Genomic DNA, 16,284 nt, shown 5'->3' on the forward strand with positions numbered 1-16,284 from the left:
TTGTTTGCAAAGTTTGTTTGCAAAGTCTGACGTCTGCACTGCCGAACCAAGAGATGAATCCACTCGTCAGAGAGGATTGTACAGTGGCACCTGAGAGCAAGTGGCGCGGATTTTGTCCCAAAGCTCGACCGGGTAATTCTTCATGGTTACATTGGTCAGTTGCGAGTCGACAATCACTGTGCAACGGGACATGTCGATGTGCTGAATAGGGTCAAAGTCAACACCGTCTATTTCCTCAATGCCAGACTTCATGGCGATACCGTGGTCTTAAAGTTTGCATAATGAAACTTTCAGCGGGTGACTGTCCCCTGGAAGCATTGGCAAGCCCCAACGATTGCGAATTTTCCAAGCGATTTTGGTTCTGTCTGTATGAGGAAATTTTGTTTTGAGGGACTTAACTTTTTGGCTGAAGAGAATGGCCAACCAGTAGACTATCACGATGGAGGTTAGACTTTTCTCGTCAAGACCAGCTTCTTCGGCGGGCTTATCATGCTGAGTTCTCATTACCAGGAGCATCTGGAAGGCCAATTTCTCGAGATCAGACCAGTCCCAGCCTGTTTCAAAAGCCGAGTCGACTTCTTCGTCCTGAATATCGTAACCGGTCAGTGTATCCTTGATCCAATACAAGGCCTTAGGTTTCACTCCCAGCCGCAAAGACATCCGGAAACTGTCGGTAAAGCTTGGCATATTGTTCTCTGTCTCAGCACCCTGTGAGGTATAACCTTTAGTCATATCAACAGAACCGTGCTGGGAAGAACTGTACTGGGATTTGAGGTTGGCTTGGGACGAATGGGTTTGATAGCTGTAGGATGGTAAGCTTGTGCTAACTACTTAAGTAGCCATGGTTAAACTGACCTGTGTCCTGTATAGTCTGGTAACCAGAGAGGAGAGTGTTTATCCACGCAGCAGGATAAAACTGAAGTTGGGGCGACTTCGCCTGCTCGGTACGTTAGCTGTGAGGTCGGAGACAGAGCTGGGGAGAGAGGGGTGATGACAATCAGACGTCTCACAGGAGGGCACACGGCAAGGTGACCTGTATAAAGCAAGATGTGTGACGATGATGAACTAGCTAGGCTATGGGGGCTGTCGGAGAGACTAGACAGAGAGCCCCCAACATTAGTTCAGATCGAGTATGTTTTGTAATAGCACAAAATTTGCCGTTGGCTTCATGTCTACATACCATCCCATGGACTCTTTTCTGCCCAAAAAGGGATAGAAGCAGCCTGGCTCGCACTTTTGTCTTTGGCCTTGGGAGAATCATTGAGGTCCTCGACTGCTGAAAGACAAAAGTGTTAGCATTATTTTGGAATAGCTAAAATGAAATGTGCGTACCTTTTCGCTTGCGAGACGGCACCTGTCGAACAACTGACAGACCCGGAGCGTTGAGTGGCGTCTGAGACTTGACAACATCTAAACTCAGTGTAAGTAACGTGTCGGCACATGACCAGGAACTGTCATACCATCTGGGCTGGGAGTCGGAGCCAGTCCTGAGCGTAGCTCATTTATGGCATCTTGAACCGTTTTCTTGAGGCCCGCCAGATTGGCATTGTCAAAGTCGACTTATAACGCGGCCTTGACTGCTTTGGGAAGCTGGTTCCAGGATCTGAGTCCGTGTAAGTCAACAGTCTTACACGCGGTGAACAGGCAATGACTTACAACTTGCTACACGCGTTGACAAGCAGCTTTTGAGACTCAAGACCGGCTTTTTCTTTCTTCTCAGCTTCCAGGGAGACAGGAACGAGCATGACGCTGCGTCGACGAGTTCTTGATGTAGCCTCGAGTCTTTGACGAGCATCATTGGTCGAATTCTATTCGTCCCATTGTCGATGGACGTCGTCCGCAAGAGCAGAAATCTTTGTCGAAATGGAAGGAGCCATTGTGTCGAGGGGATATCGAGTGGCGGAGAGGGGATGAGGTCGAAAGGGGATTGAGATAGTTCAAGGACCCAAAGTTACGTGCGAACACGAACAAAGTACCGGACTCTGACGAGTAACCGGTAGACGGGATACCCTGAGGTTATCTAATACCACCTTAAAGAGGAGGAGGAGGAGGAGGATGGGGGCAACGCACAAGACGTCAACACGCAGGGAGCGTCCGAGTCATCCAAGGACCACAAGTAACGCGCAAGCACGAACAAGTACCGGGCTCTGACGAGCAACCGGTGTAGGAACCAAGGATTTCGTCTTCTGCAACCTGTGGAGAGTCCAGGCAAGGAAGAGGGCACCGATCGTCAAACGAAATTGGACAAGACAAATGCAGATATAAATCTGCATGAAGAACCGCACTCGAGACAACTTCAAAGCTGGAGAAAAAACAGAAGAGTGAGATTTTTCAACCATAACTACGATATATCCTTTTTTTTTTTTTCTTCCAGCCTACCTACCCTTTATCCAACCCAACAGAAATCTTTCCCGTCCCCTGGCTTCGGATACCGGCAATGCAGGATTACGGTCTAGGACAGAGTAGAAAAGAGGAAGGAACGACCAATTGCCCCCCAAAAAGTCACCCAGACACTTTTCACGGTACTACCCAGAGTCACGGAATCGGTCAAAATGAATTGCTTTCGGCTCGCGTACTTGGATTGACCGTACCAATGTCGCTCTTCTTCAAGGGGGAAAACATGACGATGCATCTCCTGGTCTGATGAACGGAAGGGTGCAGATCCTTATTATGTACCTAGGTAGGTACTTAGCAGTGTGGTTTTTGTTCAATGGGCACAACATCGGCTTGCTCCTGCCCTCGCGATATTTCCTTCCGCAAGAGAACTTCCTGGCGTGCATGCCAAGCCAACCAAGCTAATACAAAATGAGTTTAGATTCTTCCGATATCAGTTCATTGTCCTCAACAATTCTGGCGCTAGTTTGATGGGTTTGGGACTTCAATGATGGTTTGCAAGAACTGGTTGACAGCTGTCAAGCACTGGCTTAAGACCCAGTGGCAGCTACCTACCTAGGTACCTACCGAAGTAGGTAGGTAAAGGAGCAAGTGGACAGTACTTTGTCATCTGAATGGAGTGTAGTGCTTTGGCCTGATAGTTGTAAACTACTGAATGATATAAATCCCCAAAGAGAATGGTGAGCAGCTTCGGGCACAGTAGTCCCTATGTTCATTTGGAGGTGATTGCCACATTTGATACTAAAAGCTCCTACTGCTGCACAATTAGGGTATTATAAATTCATTTAGCAACTAGAAATAAAAGTTTGTGAGTAAGAATGCTTTATGCGTTATAGGTTTAGACAAAGAACTAGGTGTTAATATATCCTAGGAACTCTTAAAGTAAATAAGATTATAACGCTAGGTGTAAAGGCAAGTATGCACTTTAGAAGTAATCTTACTAGAGATATCTATTGTGGCAAATTACTAAGTTACCTGCTAGCCCCCTATAAGCTTAATGTCTAGTCTATATTGGTCTTTAGGAATAATACTAGGCGGTATAGTCTTAAATATTAAACGTGCTGCACTAAGGCTAGGATAAATAGCTCTAGGCTGGGTGTAATAGCAGACGTGCTAAATTCTTGTGTTGTAATATCTAGGCTAAGTACGCTAAATATTATAACCGCAAATAGACTCTAATAAAATTTAAAGAAGGGAACTATATATTACTATTTACTAAGAATATTAATATGTAATATTCCTATCTATATATGCAGATGTGGCGATGGATGTATATGGCGACTTACTGAGAATTAACAGTGCGCTATGTAAGAAGCTCGCCGGAGAATACGCACGCTGTGAGCCAACACAGCGACGGAGCGACCAAAGGCTAAACATTGAGAGGCGTAGCAACGTCGAGGCTTTGTTGGTTCACATCACAGGTCGAAGCTGGGCTTGGGAGTGCTCCTGCCCCGTATTGGGAGGAGGTGGCCGTAGGCCTGAAGTTACTCCTCACACCCCAGGACTAGGGTTTAGAAAAATACATGCACTTTACACATCACATCCTTAAACCTGTCTTTTGTCGAGTCGCAACCCACGCATGCAAGAATTGCCACAAAGGTCACGGCCCATGGACACAATGTGTTGTGTACGACGGCCAGATGTGTGGCAGTTGCACCAACTGCTGGTTCAATGCGAGTGGCTCGAGGTGTACGTTTCATGGTATGTGACTGATATGTTTGGCTTGCAGAGTCTTGCCTCTGCCTTTCATCTTGTGTCTCCAACACTAACAGAACTGTCAAAAAGGTCGAACGCCGGAACTACTGTATTTCTGGTATGGATTTTAATGCTCCTGTGGCTCTTATAACGGCCTGAGTGAGGAGCATGCTACTGCTCTATATTCTTAGTGGTAGCAAACTAGCTCTAGCTCTAAAGTCTACATTATAGGGAGGAACTAGCCACCAGGGGTGCGCTCACTAGGTTGCACAAATGACCAAACCGGCCTATTTGCCACTTCATACAGACTGGCAGGCAGAATAACATATAGTATCATATCATGGCAGGTTCACCAAGATCTGAGTGAAGACAGATGATTATTCTCCACCCAAAGGCTTTCAGGAGCCGATCTCATCACTTCAGTTTGGTTGTCATAAAACTGGCAACGACAGCTTGATGACATTGTCAGAGACGACGATTGCGATGAAACATATGTAGAGGAAGTCAGTAAGAATCTGTCTCATGGTAGTATTCTTTTCATTGATACAGCAGCTCCCCAGACAGTTCGTCCCTGCGTTCATCACCGCTGCCCATAGGTTGTGTTCTGGTCAACAAGTGATCAAAATACTCCATGTCGTGAGCATGGCCCCGGTAAGATCATTGCGGGCGTGTCCGGCACTCGTCAAAGGGACCAGGGGTGTTGAGTAAGGTCTGGTTTGGTGAGTCAAAATCACTGGCACCCGATTTGGTCCATTGAGAATGTAGTGTCTGGCGTTTACAGGTGAATTCAAAACGTAACCATACAATGTGTCCCTAAGACGTAATTCCCGGCTTACTCGCTGTTTGAATACGAATAAACACAGAATTAACCCATTGTCAAGATATGATACCTCTGTATTTCTAAGCTTTACGGCCGACGAAGCACGACTAAACGTGATGCTTAGATCTTTCTAGTTCCCACATCAGAATTCCATCAACATGGAACCTCTCTAAATGTCGCCAAGATTCAACATTGAATTACCTTCGTTTCAGACACGCTAACATGGCAAGTATCTTTACAAATGAGTCTCAAGAGTACCTGCATCTCAAACAGGCCTGACTACAGCTTAAGCTTTTTCACAGAGTTAACAAACTCCGAATAAGCATCCTGGCCCACCGACTGATCAACCGGATCTGCGCTTCCCTCCCCTTCACCCTCCTCCGAGTTTATCTCCTGAGTATACGCAAACACCGAATCATTCAGCCCCAGCTTCAGCCCATGGTCCCTCAACGCCTTCATAACAAACTGAAACTGCTGCCGTTGCGGATCAGAACTTTCCACCCGGTTCTCGAAGTCTAGCTGTCCGCTCTCGATGGCCGTCCTCAACTCTTTACCTCGTCAGCACTGCTATTGCAAATAGATCAAGTGTACCTACCTGAAATCTTGCACGGAATAACAAGCTGTTCATTCTGTCCGTACAAAATTGCCTGAATATCATCTGTGTCAATCCTTGTGACAGAGAGTAATACCCTATTAGGCTTCGCCTTCTTCGTTCGATACAGAAGCCTAGCTATGACGATTGCATTCTCAAAGTGTTTTAGATCCGCGTCCCGCCACTTCTCACTGGGCACCTCCCACAGCTCCAGGTTCTTTTTCTGGTTCTTCATCAGCAGTGCAGCTTGGTCCATTAAGCTGAGTCCATTGCTGTCGAGCGTGGAAAAATCCAGCTGTCGACTCTTGGTATCGATGAGGTACTGGACGGCGTCCAAATTACATGATTCGACGGCGAGGTATAGGGCGGTTTTGCCTTGCCACGGTCCAGATTCCACCCGACGGTTGAGGAACTCGGGGTCAGACTTTTTGCGTAAGATGGCTTGAAGGATGTCGGTCGTTGCTTTGTGGCCTTCTCGGTACTCTTGAATGTATACCACTGCTTGGAGGGCCGTGAGTTTCGAGCCCATCAGGTCCATGACATTGTAGTACACTTCGTCGGGTGGGTTTAAACGAAGTAAAGCAGCGACATGGAGGCTCGCGTTTCGGTACACCTTTGACGAGATTATGAGTCTCCCGAGAAGAGACCGACCGTCATCCATGGTCATTAAATCACACTTGCCTGTCTGATAAAGGAATTTTGCAAGCTCGTACTTTCCAGCTAGCAGCGCATTTCCAAAGTGCGGGAAGAAATCCATGTTGGGGTCGCGGTACTTGCGAAACCGATCGAGGACCTTGACATCATCTGGCAGAGACTTTGTGGTGGCAAAGAACCTGCTCCAATCGTCTGGACTAAGTTCATCTTCCCGAGAATACTTCAGCAAAATGTCAAGTGTAGCGTTGTCCTGAAGAGCCAACGCAACTACAACACCATGCAGCCATTCGGACTTGTCAGGCTTAAGTCTGCCTTCCTGCGTCGTCATTAGATACTCGAGGATATAAGGCTGACCCCATTGAATGGCTGGACGGATAACGGGCAACTTCTCCCGATTCACACTGTTGGGGTCTGCCCCAAACTTCAAACACAGATCAAACGTTTGCTGGAAAGCGTACGAATACTGTTTCCCGTGGAGGAGTAATCTTCGAATGCTGTGGCCATCGCAACCGTTTACAACCCAGCCTAGCAGTGTATACGGATCTTTCAACTCTTGGCTTTCTCCAAAACAGCGCTCATTGTAGTTTAATTTCTCGGCACAGTTATCCGCCTTCTTCAGTAAAGCCTCCAGAATTTCATGCTGGAAATTGGCGGCGGCAGTCCAAGCCGGAGATACGTGGCTGTTGTTGGACCAACAGTCGCTGTACCTTGCTGTCCGTCCAGTCACGTCGAACGGGTCGGAGCCGAGATCAAGAAGGGCATGTACTGCGGTTAGGTTGTTTGCCGAGACGGCCCAAGTCAACGGTGTTCCGTCCACCATGCCGAACAAGGACTCCGTGGTGGTCTTGAAGATTTGGGCGTTGTTTGACCGAGCTTCCAGGCTAGCCCCGGCTGCCATCAGTCGATCGGCAACAGCTGGTATCTTATCCTCATCAAAGGCGCTTAGGAAATGCAATGGCGTTGCGCCTTCTTCGCTGGAGAGTGATGCGTCTGCGCCGTGATCGAGGAGAGTCAAGACGACGTGGAAGTGTCCGGATCTAGAGGCTTTCAGGAGAACAGTTTCATCCCCTGGAAAGCGAAAATTAATGTCCACGTCGCTTGAGTACTTTTCGAAAATGGTATTTACAAGTGAGAGTCGCCCACACGTAGCAGCTAGTTGGAGGAAGTTGCCAATATCGCGTTGTTGGTATTCGATAAGCATGAGGAAATCTTCGTCGCTGTAGGTGTTCCATTCTCGTGGTAATTCGACCCCAATGCCCCCGAAACAGCATTTTAATTCGTCGACAGCAGTGACATAGGCATCGGAATTGAGGTGCTGAAGTCGTCTTCGAGCCGTCGTGCTCCCTTTGCAAGTGGCATCATGAAGCCACTGAATCTCAATGTCCTCGCCCACAGGCAACGACCCGCCAAAAAGGTCGTGGAACCAACCACAAATGCTCTGCGCTTTCCAGTGGCCAAGATTTGCAGCCAGAAGAAGGAGACTGAGAGTCGAGTCCATGTGAGGATTGTTTGAGCACACGTCAGAGACTTGGGCTGCCATGAGGTTGAAAATGGAACACTGCCACGCCGCCTCTGCTCGACGAGAGCTAGACTCGCTCTCGTTATACGCAACAGCTTGCATTTCTCCTAGTATCTGCGTCAGCACTCGATTGGGCAGAGTACGCAGAGTGCCAAATGATGCCTCGGCCTAGATACGCTTAGTTACTGTTCAACAGGCCATGCAACGGGTGTGTACCTCTACAACTGCAAAGGGGTTGCGGACTTTTCGCATATCCTCAGGCGGAGGGGCTTCACTCTGTGCCCTGGATTGTGTTATTGAGTGATAATCTTCATTATACATGCCCATACTAACCAAGTGTTGAGTGAAGCAGTGATTCTATGTGCCGCCTGAGGGCGGGTGATGTCACCCATTTCCGGAAGATCGCTCGACGTTCCGATAGTCTTAAACGACCTGTCGAGCCACTCCATAGACTGCGCATACTGCCAGACCCTCTCCTTGTCTTCCTCAGTGGCTTCGCAATCTATCCCGGGGTCAGAGTCTGTCTTTTTCATGTATTCGGGCTAGGTACCTGGGTTTTGCAACACATCCGTCTCCTGATCATTAAACTTTGACGCCCTCATTAGTTCCGGCGTGAACGGATCCTCCAGAGACATGAGCGGATAAAACATGTCTCGTCGAAGAAGCCAGCTTAGCACTATTCTGATGTTCTTGTGAATGCTCTTGGAACTGGGACGGAGAGACGGCTCGAAGAGTGATGGGATAAGCGCTTTGATCAAACCTCGCTGAATTTTGCGAATCGACATGTAGCTTTCATTTTCGTCAAACTTGTCAAGATCTTCGTCTGGGTCCGGCCAGCCCGCAGGTTTGCGAGCAGTCATCGGGCCGTAAAGTCTTTCCTCTTGCGCTTCCAGGGCAGGTCCAAATATGCTTCGTATGGAATGAGATGCAATTTGCGCAGATATGGTGTACACCTCAGAGGAATCGTCACTTTCACTTTCCTCAATTTCGGTAAGAGGTTCCAGCATGAACCCTCTGCTTAGCATATACGACAAGACAAGGCCCAAAGAAAAGGTATCAGCTTCCATGAGCTGGTCACCGTTTAACGCTTTATGGCACTCTGGAGCCTGCCAGATGTCGGTATTGTACGCCAGCTTGATTGGGTCCTTGATGTCTGTCTTGAGTAAAGAGGAGCCGAAATCAGTGAGTTTCGCAATGTAACCCAGCTTGTCGTCTTCGAATATCAGAATATTCTGCGGCTTCATGTCCCCGTGTATGATACCAAGGTCGTGTAGCGCGGAAAGACCGCATGAGATGTCGACTGCCAGGCCCAAAATCTTTCTGGTGGTCATTTTGTCGATTGTGAAGCAGAAATTGCTCACCATGCTGTGCAAATCCGACGAGGCCGCTTCCAGTACAAATGCCGGCATGTGTGTTCCTTTGACTGACCACCAACACACGCCAAAGAGACTAACAATGTTGGGATGATTCATGATTTGTTTGTGCTTTAAAATCTGGAGCTCCATGGCCATGGAGGTCCATAGTTTCTGGTTCCTCCTGTCATTTAACTTGCCCTTTATCCTTGGGCATTTCACAGCAACAGTGTCAGGTAAAGACGATCCGATAAACTCTTTGCCGCCGAGAAGGTCAGCTTCCAGGATGTCTTTGGAGGGTAGCAGATACACTTCAAAATAGCCGCCACAGTTAACAGCGTTGGGCATGTAAAACGTCTGGTCGTCTAGAACGGTGCCGAGTAAGCGAAGCCCAACTGAGAGACTTTGGTGCGTGTGCACGAAGATGGATAATAGTGATAGCACGTCGTGCTCTCTTTGAGCAAAGCCGACGTTTGAACGAGCCAGCTCTTGAGGAGCCATGATTTACAGTACAGCTCAGAAGCACATAAGACGATAGGAATGAATGAAAGCGAAAACAAAGAAATGCAGAGAACGACGAAACCTTCCAAGCTGAATGCCCAACACTGCGAGACCCTAGCCTCGTGCATGAAGGCCTGGACTCTGGACCTTGCAGGCCAAAACGATAGCGTGGATTCTGCGGCTGAGCAAGACAGCCTCATCCAACGGCACGCCTCTCACACTTGCACACGGCATTTTAAAACGACAATCCTAAACCCTCGCTGTATTTCGTTTGAAGCTTTCACTGTCACATCTGTCGCAATGGCTGACCCTGTTGGTGTTGCAGGCACGGCATTAGGCGCCACGAGCCTCCTCGCCCAAGTGTTTGAGGGAACGGTAAAGGCGATCCAACTCTGGCGAAAGGCAGGTGGAATCGGGGAAGATGCCGCCGTCTTTCAAACTAGACTAGAGCTGCAATTGGCGCGATTCAAGAGCTGGGGATTCGACTGGAAACTGGACTGTGGCCCAGCAGGGCTTAATGTCAACGACCGACGTTTTCAAGACCACGGTGACACTGCTATCAAGTACGTCGTGTTGATACACCACTTCATCGATCAGCTGGATAGTCTCGTGTCGGGCAGCAATGCGATCAAGACGGCTGGACAGGCCTCAGTGCTGCCGACCTCTTCAATAGAGAGGCTGTTGGATCTAGCGAGCCCGAATTCTGGCGAGCGACAAGCACTGTCGGATAAAATTCGCAGTGTTCAAGAAAATTCAGACTTGAAGGAGCAGCTATCCTGGGCCGTAAAGGATGGCGAGCCTTTAAAGGCACTCGATCGATTGGAGAGCCTCATCAACGACCTTACAAGTTTCTTTACCCCTCCAAGGGTTGATCCGGCATCAAAGCTTGCACTAAATAGCCTTCTTGCAACAATGAACCTGGCTAAACTGCAGATGATTAGCGTACAGCCGGACGCGGACTCTGAGCTAAGAGGTCTTGCTCTCCTCAAATCGACCATCATCCAGATGAATGCGAGAGAGTCTGTCTTTGGCGGGGAGGACGTCACAGAAGATGAAGCCGACTTGGAAGAGACTTCACCCAGGGACGAGAAGAATGGGCGGGGATTCGGCGTCTTTGAGAAGAATGGCCCTCAAAATGTGCTCGTGGAATTCAAGGAAGTTGGATCATCCGAGTGTCCCCCTAAACACTCGCTGTTCACATTCAAAGCCATGATACGGCACCGGATCGAAAATCTTGCCAGATTGCTCAAGGCAGACTTCAAACCAGTGGAAATGCGTACCCTGGACTGCATCGGTGTAATTACGAGGCATCTGCAGGGTGGTGATTTGGAGCATGGCATGCTGTTCAAAGTTGAGCAGGAGTCCACCACACTGTTGAACATTCTTGAATCCCAAAACCCAACTAGTACGGCCCGGGACGCCGATTTGGATGCCGGCGACTGGTATCAGATAGCAACGACGCTTTCACGGGCAGTCCTGTTCTTACATCTCGCAGGGTGGCTGCACAAGGGGATTCGGAGCGATAACATCATGTTTTTCGCCAAACAAGGACAGGATTTTTCGTATTCGGAGCCATATATCGTTGGGTTTGAATACACGCGAGAGGCATCGTCTGCGGGGCAAACGGAAGGCGTTGATGACGATATAGGGAACAACTTGTATCGACATCCTGAGGTGCAGGGTCTGCCGGTGCAAAACTCGAGGACCAATTCGGCGAGGAATGCAAGAACGCCATTTGACTACCGGCATGACATTTACAGCTTTGGTATAGTGCTACTCGAGCTGGGTCTGAGGGAGACGGTTGAGACTATGCAGCGGCGGGCGTCTGTTATGGCTGGATACAGTAATCACACTGCTGATGGATTTAGGGAGTATCTGCTGATACATGAAGTGCCCAAGTTGTCGTCGAGAATGGGCAAAGGGTATCGAGAAGCTACGCAGCAGTGTCTTGAGGGGGGAGTTGTGGCTACGGGTGACCGAAGTATACAGGAGGATTTTTATTTGAAGGTTGGGCGAATATTAGATGGATATCGAGTCAATTAGAGCCAGTACATATCTAAGCACATTCAGGAAGTACAGCAGGGGGTCAGAAGTATTTAAACATGGAGACATACCTTGAATAGCAACTCTCCACAACACCGTTCTATCCATAAGTACAGTCTGTGGTCAAAGGTATTTGAACATATCCAAGTACACGCTAACGCAGCTCAAGATGCCGCGAGGTATTTGGACATATCCAAGCGTACACTAACACAGCCCAATATGCTTACTCACACAACCCGACATGCGATACTTGATCAATTGTCTATATTAAGCGTTAGTAGGACATGTAAAAGTGGTTAAACCGACAGAAGTCAGCAATCATAGCCGTGGTGCGCAGCAGGAAGGAAAACTACGTTTGCAAATAAAGACGTTGTCCAGCACAGAGTTGGTCGGTGGTCGTTGGTGGTGGCGCTGAAATGGTCTCGGAGACGCCGCAAGTACCTTTACACGCAATTCTGGTCAGAGAGTACGTGCACCTTAACAGACTTTTAGAATGCCATCAGCAGCCCCGAAAACTGCCATGTCACGAGTCAACGGCGTCAATCATTCCTGCAGAGTCAAGCAGAGAGAGGCCTTGCAGGACATGGAAGCAATTGTTACAGGTTCGTGCCACCATTGCCACACGCCAAACCATGCTGTCGATCGCCCATCCGACTGGCGGTGTGCTGCAAGAAAATTCTTCAGGGGCTCAGCAGAATTGAGTCCAGTCGGAACTTTTATGAGACGGCCGTGTGTCAACCACCACCTGCGCAGTTGTTCCTGGCAGTGCACCTTTCAAATGATGTTGAAGGGTGAAATGTTGATGATTCTGTGCGGCCATGATGCTCCAGACATCACGGAATCGACTCCAAGATCTTGGGCCCCAATAATCCACAACCCCAGGATTTGAATCGGATGGATCTGGTCTGGTAGAAAATCCTGGCGGCTTAAAATTTGATGCTCCGTATTTAGGACCCAAGGGACGTGGTGCCCCATATTAAAATTTTCGTGATGACGATGCTCGTCCGTGATGCAATTTTTTTTCGCATCAATGGCAGAAATTGAGAACAAATCTTCGGTGCAGGGCGGGCATTTCGCTTGCAGGATGCACATGTGCTCTGACTGGGCTTGACTCGACTGAATTAATGTCGAGGTATGAGGGTTACATTGATGCATCACATTAAATAAAATAAAATACATGTAATAAATAATTGATGCCCCTGGCCTGGCCTGGCCTGGTCTGGTCTGGTCTGGTCTGGTCTGGTTTGATCTGGTCTGGGGCTTGTCGTGACTGCCCCAAAATAATCCCTGAAAATCTGTTCATGTCCGGTCTGAACCCACCAGTTGACCAGTTGACCACCAATGGAGTCTGGCTGACCAGGCCCAGCACTTGAGTCTACCAGCCCCATGTGGCCATCCGCTCAGCCAAATAAAGATCACACCCACGCCTTCAGTCCAACCCTCATCTCATCCATCGTTTCAATGTCTCCAACTCGCCTTGCATAGGCTCCGTCTGTTCCTTTTCTTTCCCGTTTGCACCTCTCGTTCGTTTCTTTCCTCATAACGCACATCGCCCGAAAGCGACGACGCTCCTTGTGCAGAAACTGTCGGCCAGCCTTGAAAACAACATCGACCGGCAATACATCTGCGACACCTACATGTCACTGCGACCACTTCGACCTCGCCTGTCTGAACCGATCCCTCTGCGACATTGAAACGCATGTCTACGATATACATCCCTTGGCCTTAAAATAAATCCACCTGGCCCTCATTGTCAACGTCATTTGCAGCCGTGGACGTGCGCTTCCCCCTTTGTCTTGCTCCCGTCCTGTCTCAGCCCACCAACTGGAACCAGACCTCTCTCCCTTGCGCTCGTTGAACTGCGACTGGGTTCCTGAGCGAGCGTACACTCGGAAAACAGTTGTTTCTTTTTGGCATTTTCAATTTTTTCCATTTATTGTCTAGGTTCGTATGCCCTTTTTCTGTTAATTCTTGTCGCCCTCGAGGTCATTTCGCACATGATGGTCGAGGTCATCCAACCCTCCAGACACCAAACACCAACCCTCAGCCACCATGGCGTCTACCTCGCACTCTATAGAAATGGAGGCTAATCCCGCCGTCATTCGCAGTCTTTGCGATATTGTAGTCAACCCCTCTCTGCGACCGGTCGCCGCCCTCTCCTTTGGTAACGACACGAAAACGAGCTTCAGCTTCACCGACGACATGGCACGAAAGTCTATTCCAGTCATGGAATGGGCTCAAACCCACCACAGCGTTGTCTTTGACGACGATTACGAGCCACGACACACCACACCTCCGCGCCGCGGACCATCTGATCAACGATTTCGGAGTCTGAGCATGTCACTCCCCTGGAAGCGACCGAAGCACTCCCTCTTCAGCCATGACGAGATGCGCGACCTGACACATCAGATGAATGACGCTGCCATCGACGACTCACACGATGGGCCAGAGCATCTTTACGGCTCGACTCACGTTAAACACCGTCGGGCATCTGGAAGCATAAAGGGCATCATTCGTCGCGCGTCCATGTCACTCAAAGGCATCGTGCACCGTCGACCCTCTGTTGCCGCGGCAGATACCATCTACGAGCAAGGCACCACGGAAGAACGACCTATAACTTCAAATGGCCCTTGGAACCGTCTGCGGCAAGCGGCCAGCTTCCGCCATTCCCGCTCTTTTCACGACTGGGACATGTACCATGACCCTAATCAGAATATTCCCATCCCTGGACAGGGTGATGAGCCTCCCGTCATCCCCCATCACTCCGGAGCCGCCGCCAAAGCTTCGGCCGCCATGCAAAACGAGTACTTTGCGAGACAGCGATGGCTGAATGCTCCCGGGAGCGACGATGGAAACGATCGTGAGAGCGGTATTGGAATCAACGTGACCAGGCCATCTCTGGATCTCGACACCGACGATGAGGAGACGGTCCTCGAACAAGACGCCAACATTTCCCGTATCGATTTTGTTTCTGAACTGCCTCCCGAGTTGGCTATTCACATCTTGGCTTGTCTGGACGCTTCTGCCCTCGCCAAGGCCAGCGCTGTGTCTCGCCAGTGGTATCGAACCATTGCCAACCAGCACATTTGGCGCGAGTCGTGCCTTCGGGAGACGACCGGCACCTATGCCACCAGCCGCCCCGTGCAACCCGGCACAGGAATGGGCGTGCCCAAGGTTCACCCATCCAACGACTGGAAAAAGATTTATCAGGCCAAGCTTGAACTCAGTCAGCGGTGGAAGGAGGGCAAGGCTCGACCTGTTTACCTCAATGGGCATACAGATAGTATCTACTGCCTCCAATTTGATGAGTGAGTCTACTGCACTTTTATCCGTGGCACTGGCAAAGTTTGCTAACCAAATGACAGATTCAAGATTGTATCAGGCTCTCGTGACAAGACGATTCGTGTCTGGGACATGCACACGATGGAGTGCAAGCTGATTATTGGGCCGCCAGAAGTTGTGAATGGCGCCAATGTGCTTGTGGATGAAGAAGGCAACCCAACACACTACGCAGCAGGGTCTGACAATGAGCAAACCGCCTTGTCAGTACCCATGACGGCTTCCTTCCCCGAGCATCACAAGGCATCCATCTTGTGCTTGCAGTACGACGACGAAATCCTGGTGACGGGCTCATCCGATTCTACGTGCATTGTCTACGATGTCAAGGCTGGATACAAACCCATTCGCCGCCTCAGACACCACACGGCCGCTGTTTTGGACTTGGCATTCGACAAGAAGCACATTGTGACCTGCAGCAAGGACATTAGCATCTGTGTATGGGACCGAGAAACTGGTGCTTTGCTTCGACAGCTCCGCGGCCACACTGGCCCTGTCAACGCTGTTCAAATGCGCGGCAACACGATTGTATCTTGCTCTGGAGACTTCCGCGTGAAGCTGTGGAACATTGACACTGGCAAGAACATTCGCGAGTTTGTCGGCCACACCAAGGGTCTTGCGTGTTCGCAGTTTTCCGAGGACGGCCGGTTTGTCGCATCGGCTGGAAACGACAAGATTATTCGCATCTGGGACGCCAACACTGGCGAATGCGTCCGGGAGATGAAGGCCCATGAGAATCTCGTCCGCAGCTTGCACATTGACAGCGTGAGCGGCCGACTTGTCAGCGGCAGCTACGACACCGACATCAAAGTATGGGACATGGAGACGGGCCACCAGCTGCTCGACTTCCCACGCTGGCACTCGAGCTGGGTTCTGAGTGCGAAGAGCGACTACCGCCGCATTGTCAGCACAGGACAAGACCCCAAGATTCTCATCATGGATTTTGGCGCCGACGTCGACGGCATCGAACAGCTGGAAACCGGTATTGTGCGCCGCACACAATAATTTGACTTTCTTTGTTGCCGTCATTTTATGTGGGGTTGGATGGAGTTGGAGTTTGCGATGGCGCCGAATATACCGGTTAAACAGACCGCTTCGGCGTATTATGCGTGATACAAGCCCTGCTGTTGTCTATCGGCACGAGTTGCCAGGACCGAAACGGGCCGTCTATGTTGCATCGAGGCAATAATCTGGCCCTTGTCTCGTCTATCCTGCCTGTTTTCGAGTTATTGACTTGGCATCTTGTCTTGGTTTCCTTTGTATTTGCATCTGGGCGTTTGGAAGCATCAACCACATGTTCTTTAGCGATCGTTGTATGCAACAAACGACGTGGGCGTTTGGCATTGTCTGCACGGGCATTTTTTCAGTTTTTCAGCAT

General features: G+C 49.6%; 4 protein-coding genes across 4 annotated transcripts; 2 read left to right on the forward strand and 2 right to left on the reverse strand.

The window, feature by feature from the left end:
* Nucleotides 1-66: 66 nt before the first annotated feature.
* VFPPC_13220 (hypothetical protein) lies at nucleotides 67-1,745 on the reverse strand (the record flags this gene model as incomplete). The annotated part of the gene is made up of 8 exons (XM_022428870.1): nucleotides 67-266; nucleotides 333-802; nucleotides 856-937; nucleotides 1,181-1,276; nucleotides 1,333-1,410; nucleotides 1,461-1,524; nucleotides 1,579-1,603; nucleotides 1,657-1,745. The coding sequence occupies 8 exons, from the start codon at nucleotides 1,743-1,745 to the stop codon at nucleotides 67-69; spliced, it is 1,104 nt and encodes a 367-aa protein (XP_022284124.1).
* A 3,443-nt stretch (nucleotides 1,746-5,188) lies between these two features.
* On the reverse strand, nucleotides 5,189-9,527 carry VFPPC_02185 (protein kinase-like protein; the record flags this gene model as incomplete). Its single annotated transcript, XM_018281879.1, has 5 exons — nucleotides 5,189-5,457; nucleotides 5,505-7,842; nucleotides 7,891-7,957; nucleotides 8,008-8,176; nucleotides 8,225-9,527. 5 exons carry the CDS (start codon nucleotides 9,525-9,527, stop codon nucleotides 5,189-5,191), a joined length of 4,146 nt encoding a protein of 1,381 aa, XP_018138988.1.
* Nucleotides 9,528-9,827: 300 nt separating this feature from the next.
* VFPPC_02186 (protein kinase, catalytic domain-containing protein) lies at nucleotides 9,828-11,570 on the forward strand (the record flags this gene model as incomplete). The annotated part of the gene is made up of 1 exon (XM_018281880.2): nucleotides 9,828-11,570. The coding sequence occupies one exon, from the start codon at nucleotides 9,828-9,830 to the stop codon at nucleotides 11,568-11,570; it is 1,743 nt and encodes a 580-aa protein (XP_018138989.2).
* Nucleotides 11,571-13,622: 2,052 nt separating this feature from the next.
* On the forward strand, nucleotides 13,623-15,911 carry VFPPC_02187 (F-box and WD40 domain-containing protein; the record flags this gene model as incomplete). The annotated part of the gene is made up of 2 exons (XM_018281881.1): nucleotides 13,623-14,878; nucleotides 14,936-15,911. The coding sequence occupies 2 exons, from the start codon at nucleotides 13,623-13,625 to the stop codon at nucleotides 15,909-15,911; spliced, it is 2,232 nt and encodes a 743-aa protein (XP_018138991.1).
* Nucleotides 15,912-16,284: the final 373 nt, after the last annotated feature.

The sequence above is a fragment of the Pochonia chlamydosporia genome, chromosome 1 (genome assembly GCF_001653235.2).
Source record: "Pochonia chlamydosporia 170 chromosome 1, whole genome shotgun sequence".
NCBI classification, from domain to species: Eukaryota; Fungi; Ascomycota; class Sordariomycetes; order Hypocreales; family Clavicipitaceae; genus Pochonia; species Pochonia chlamydosporia.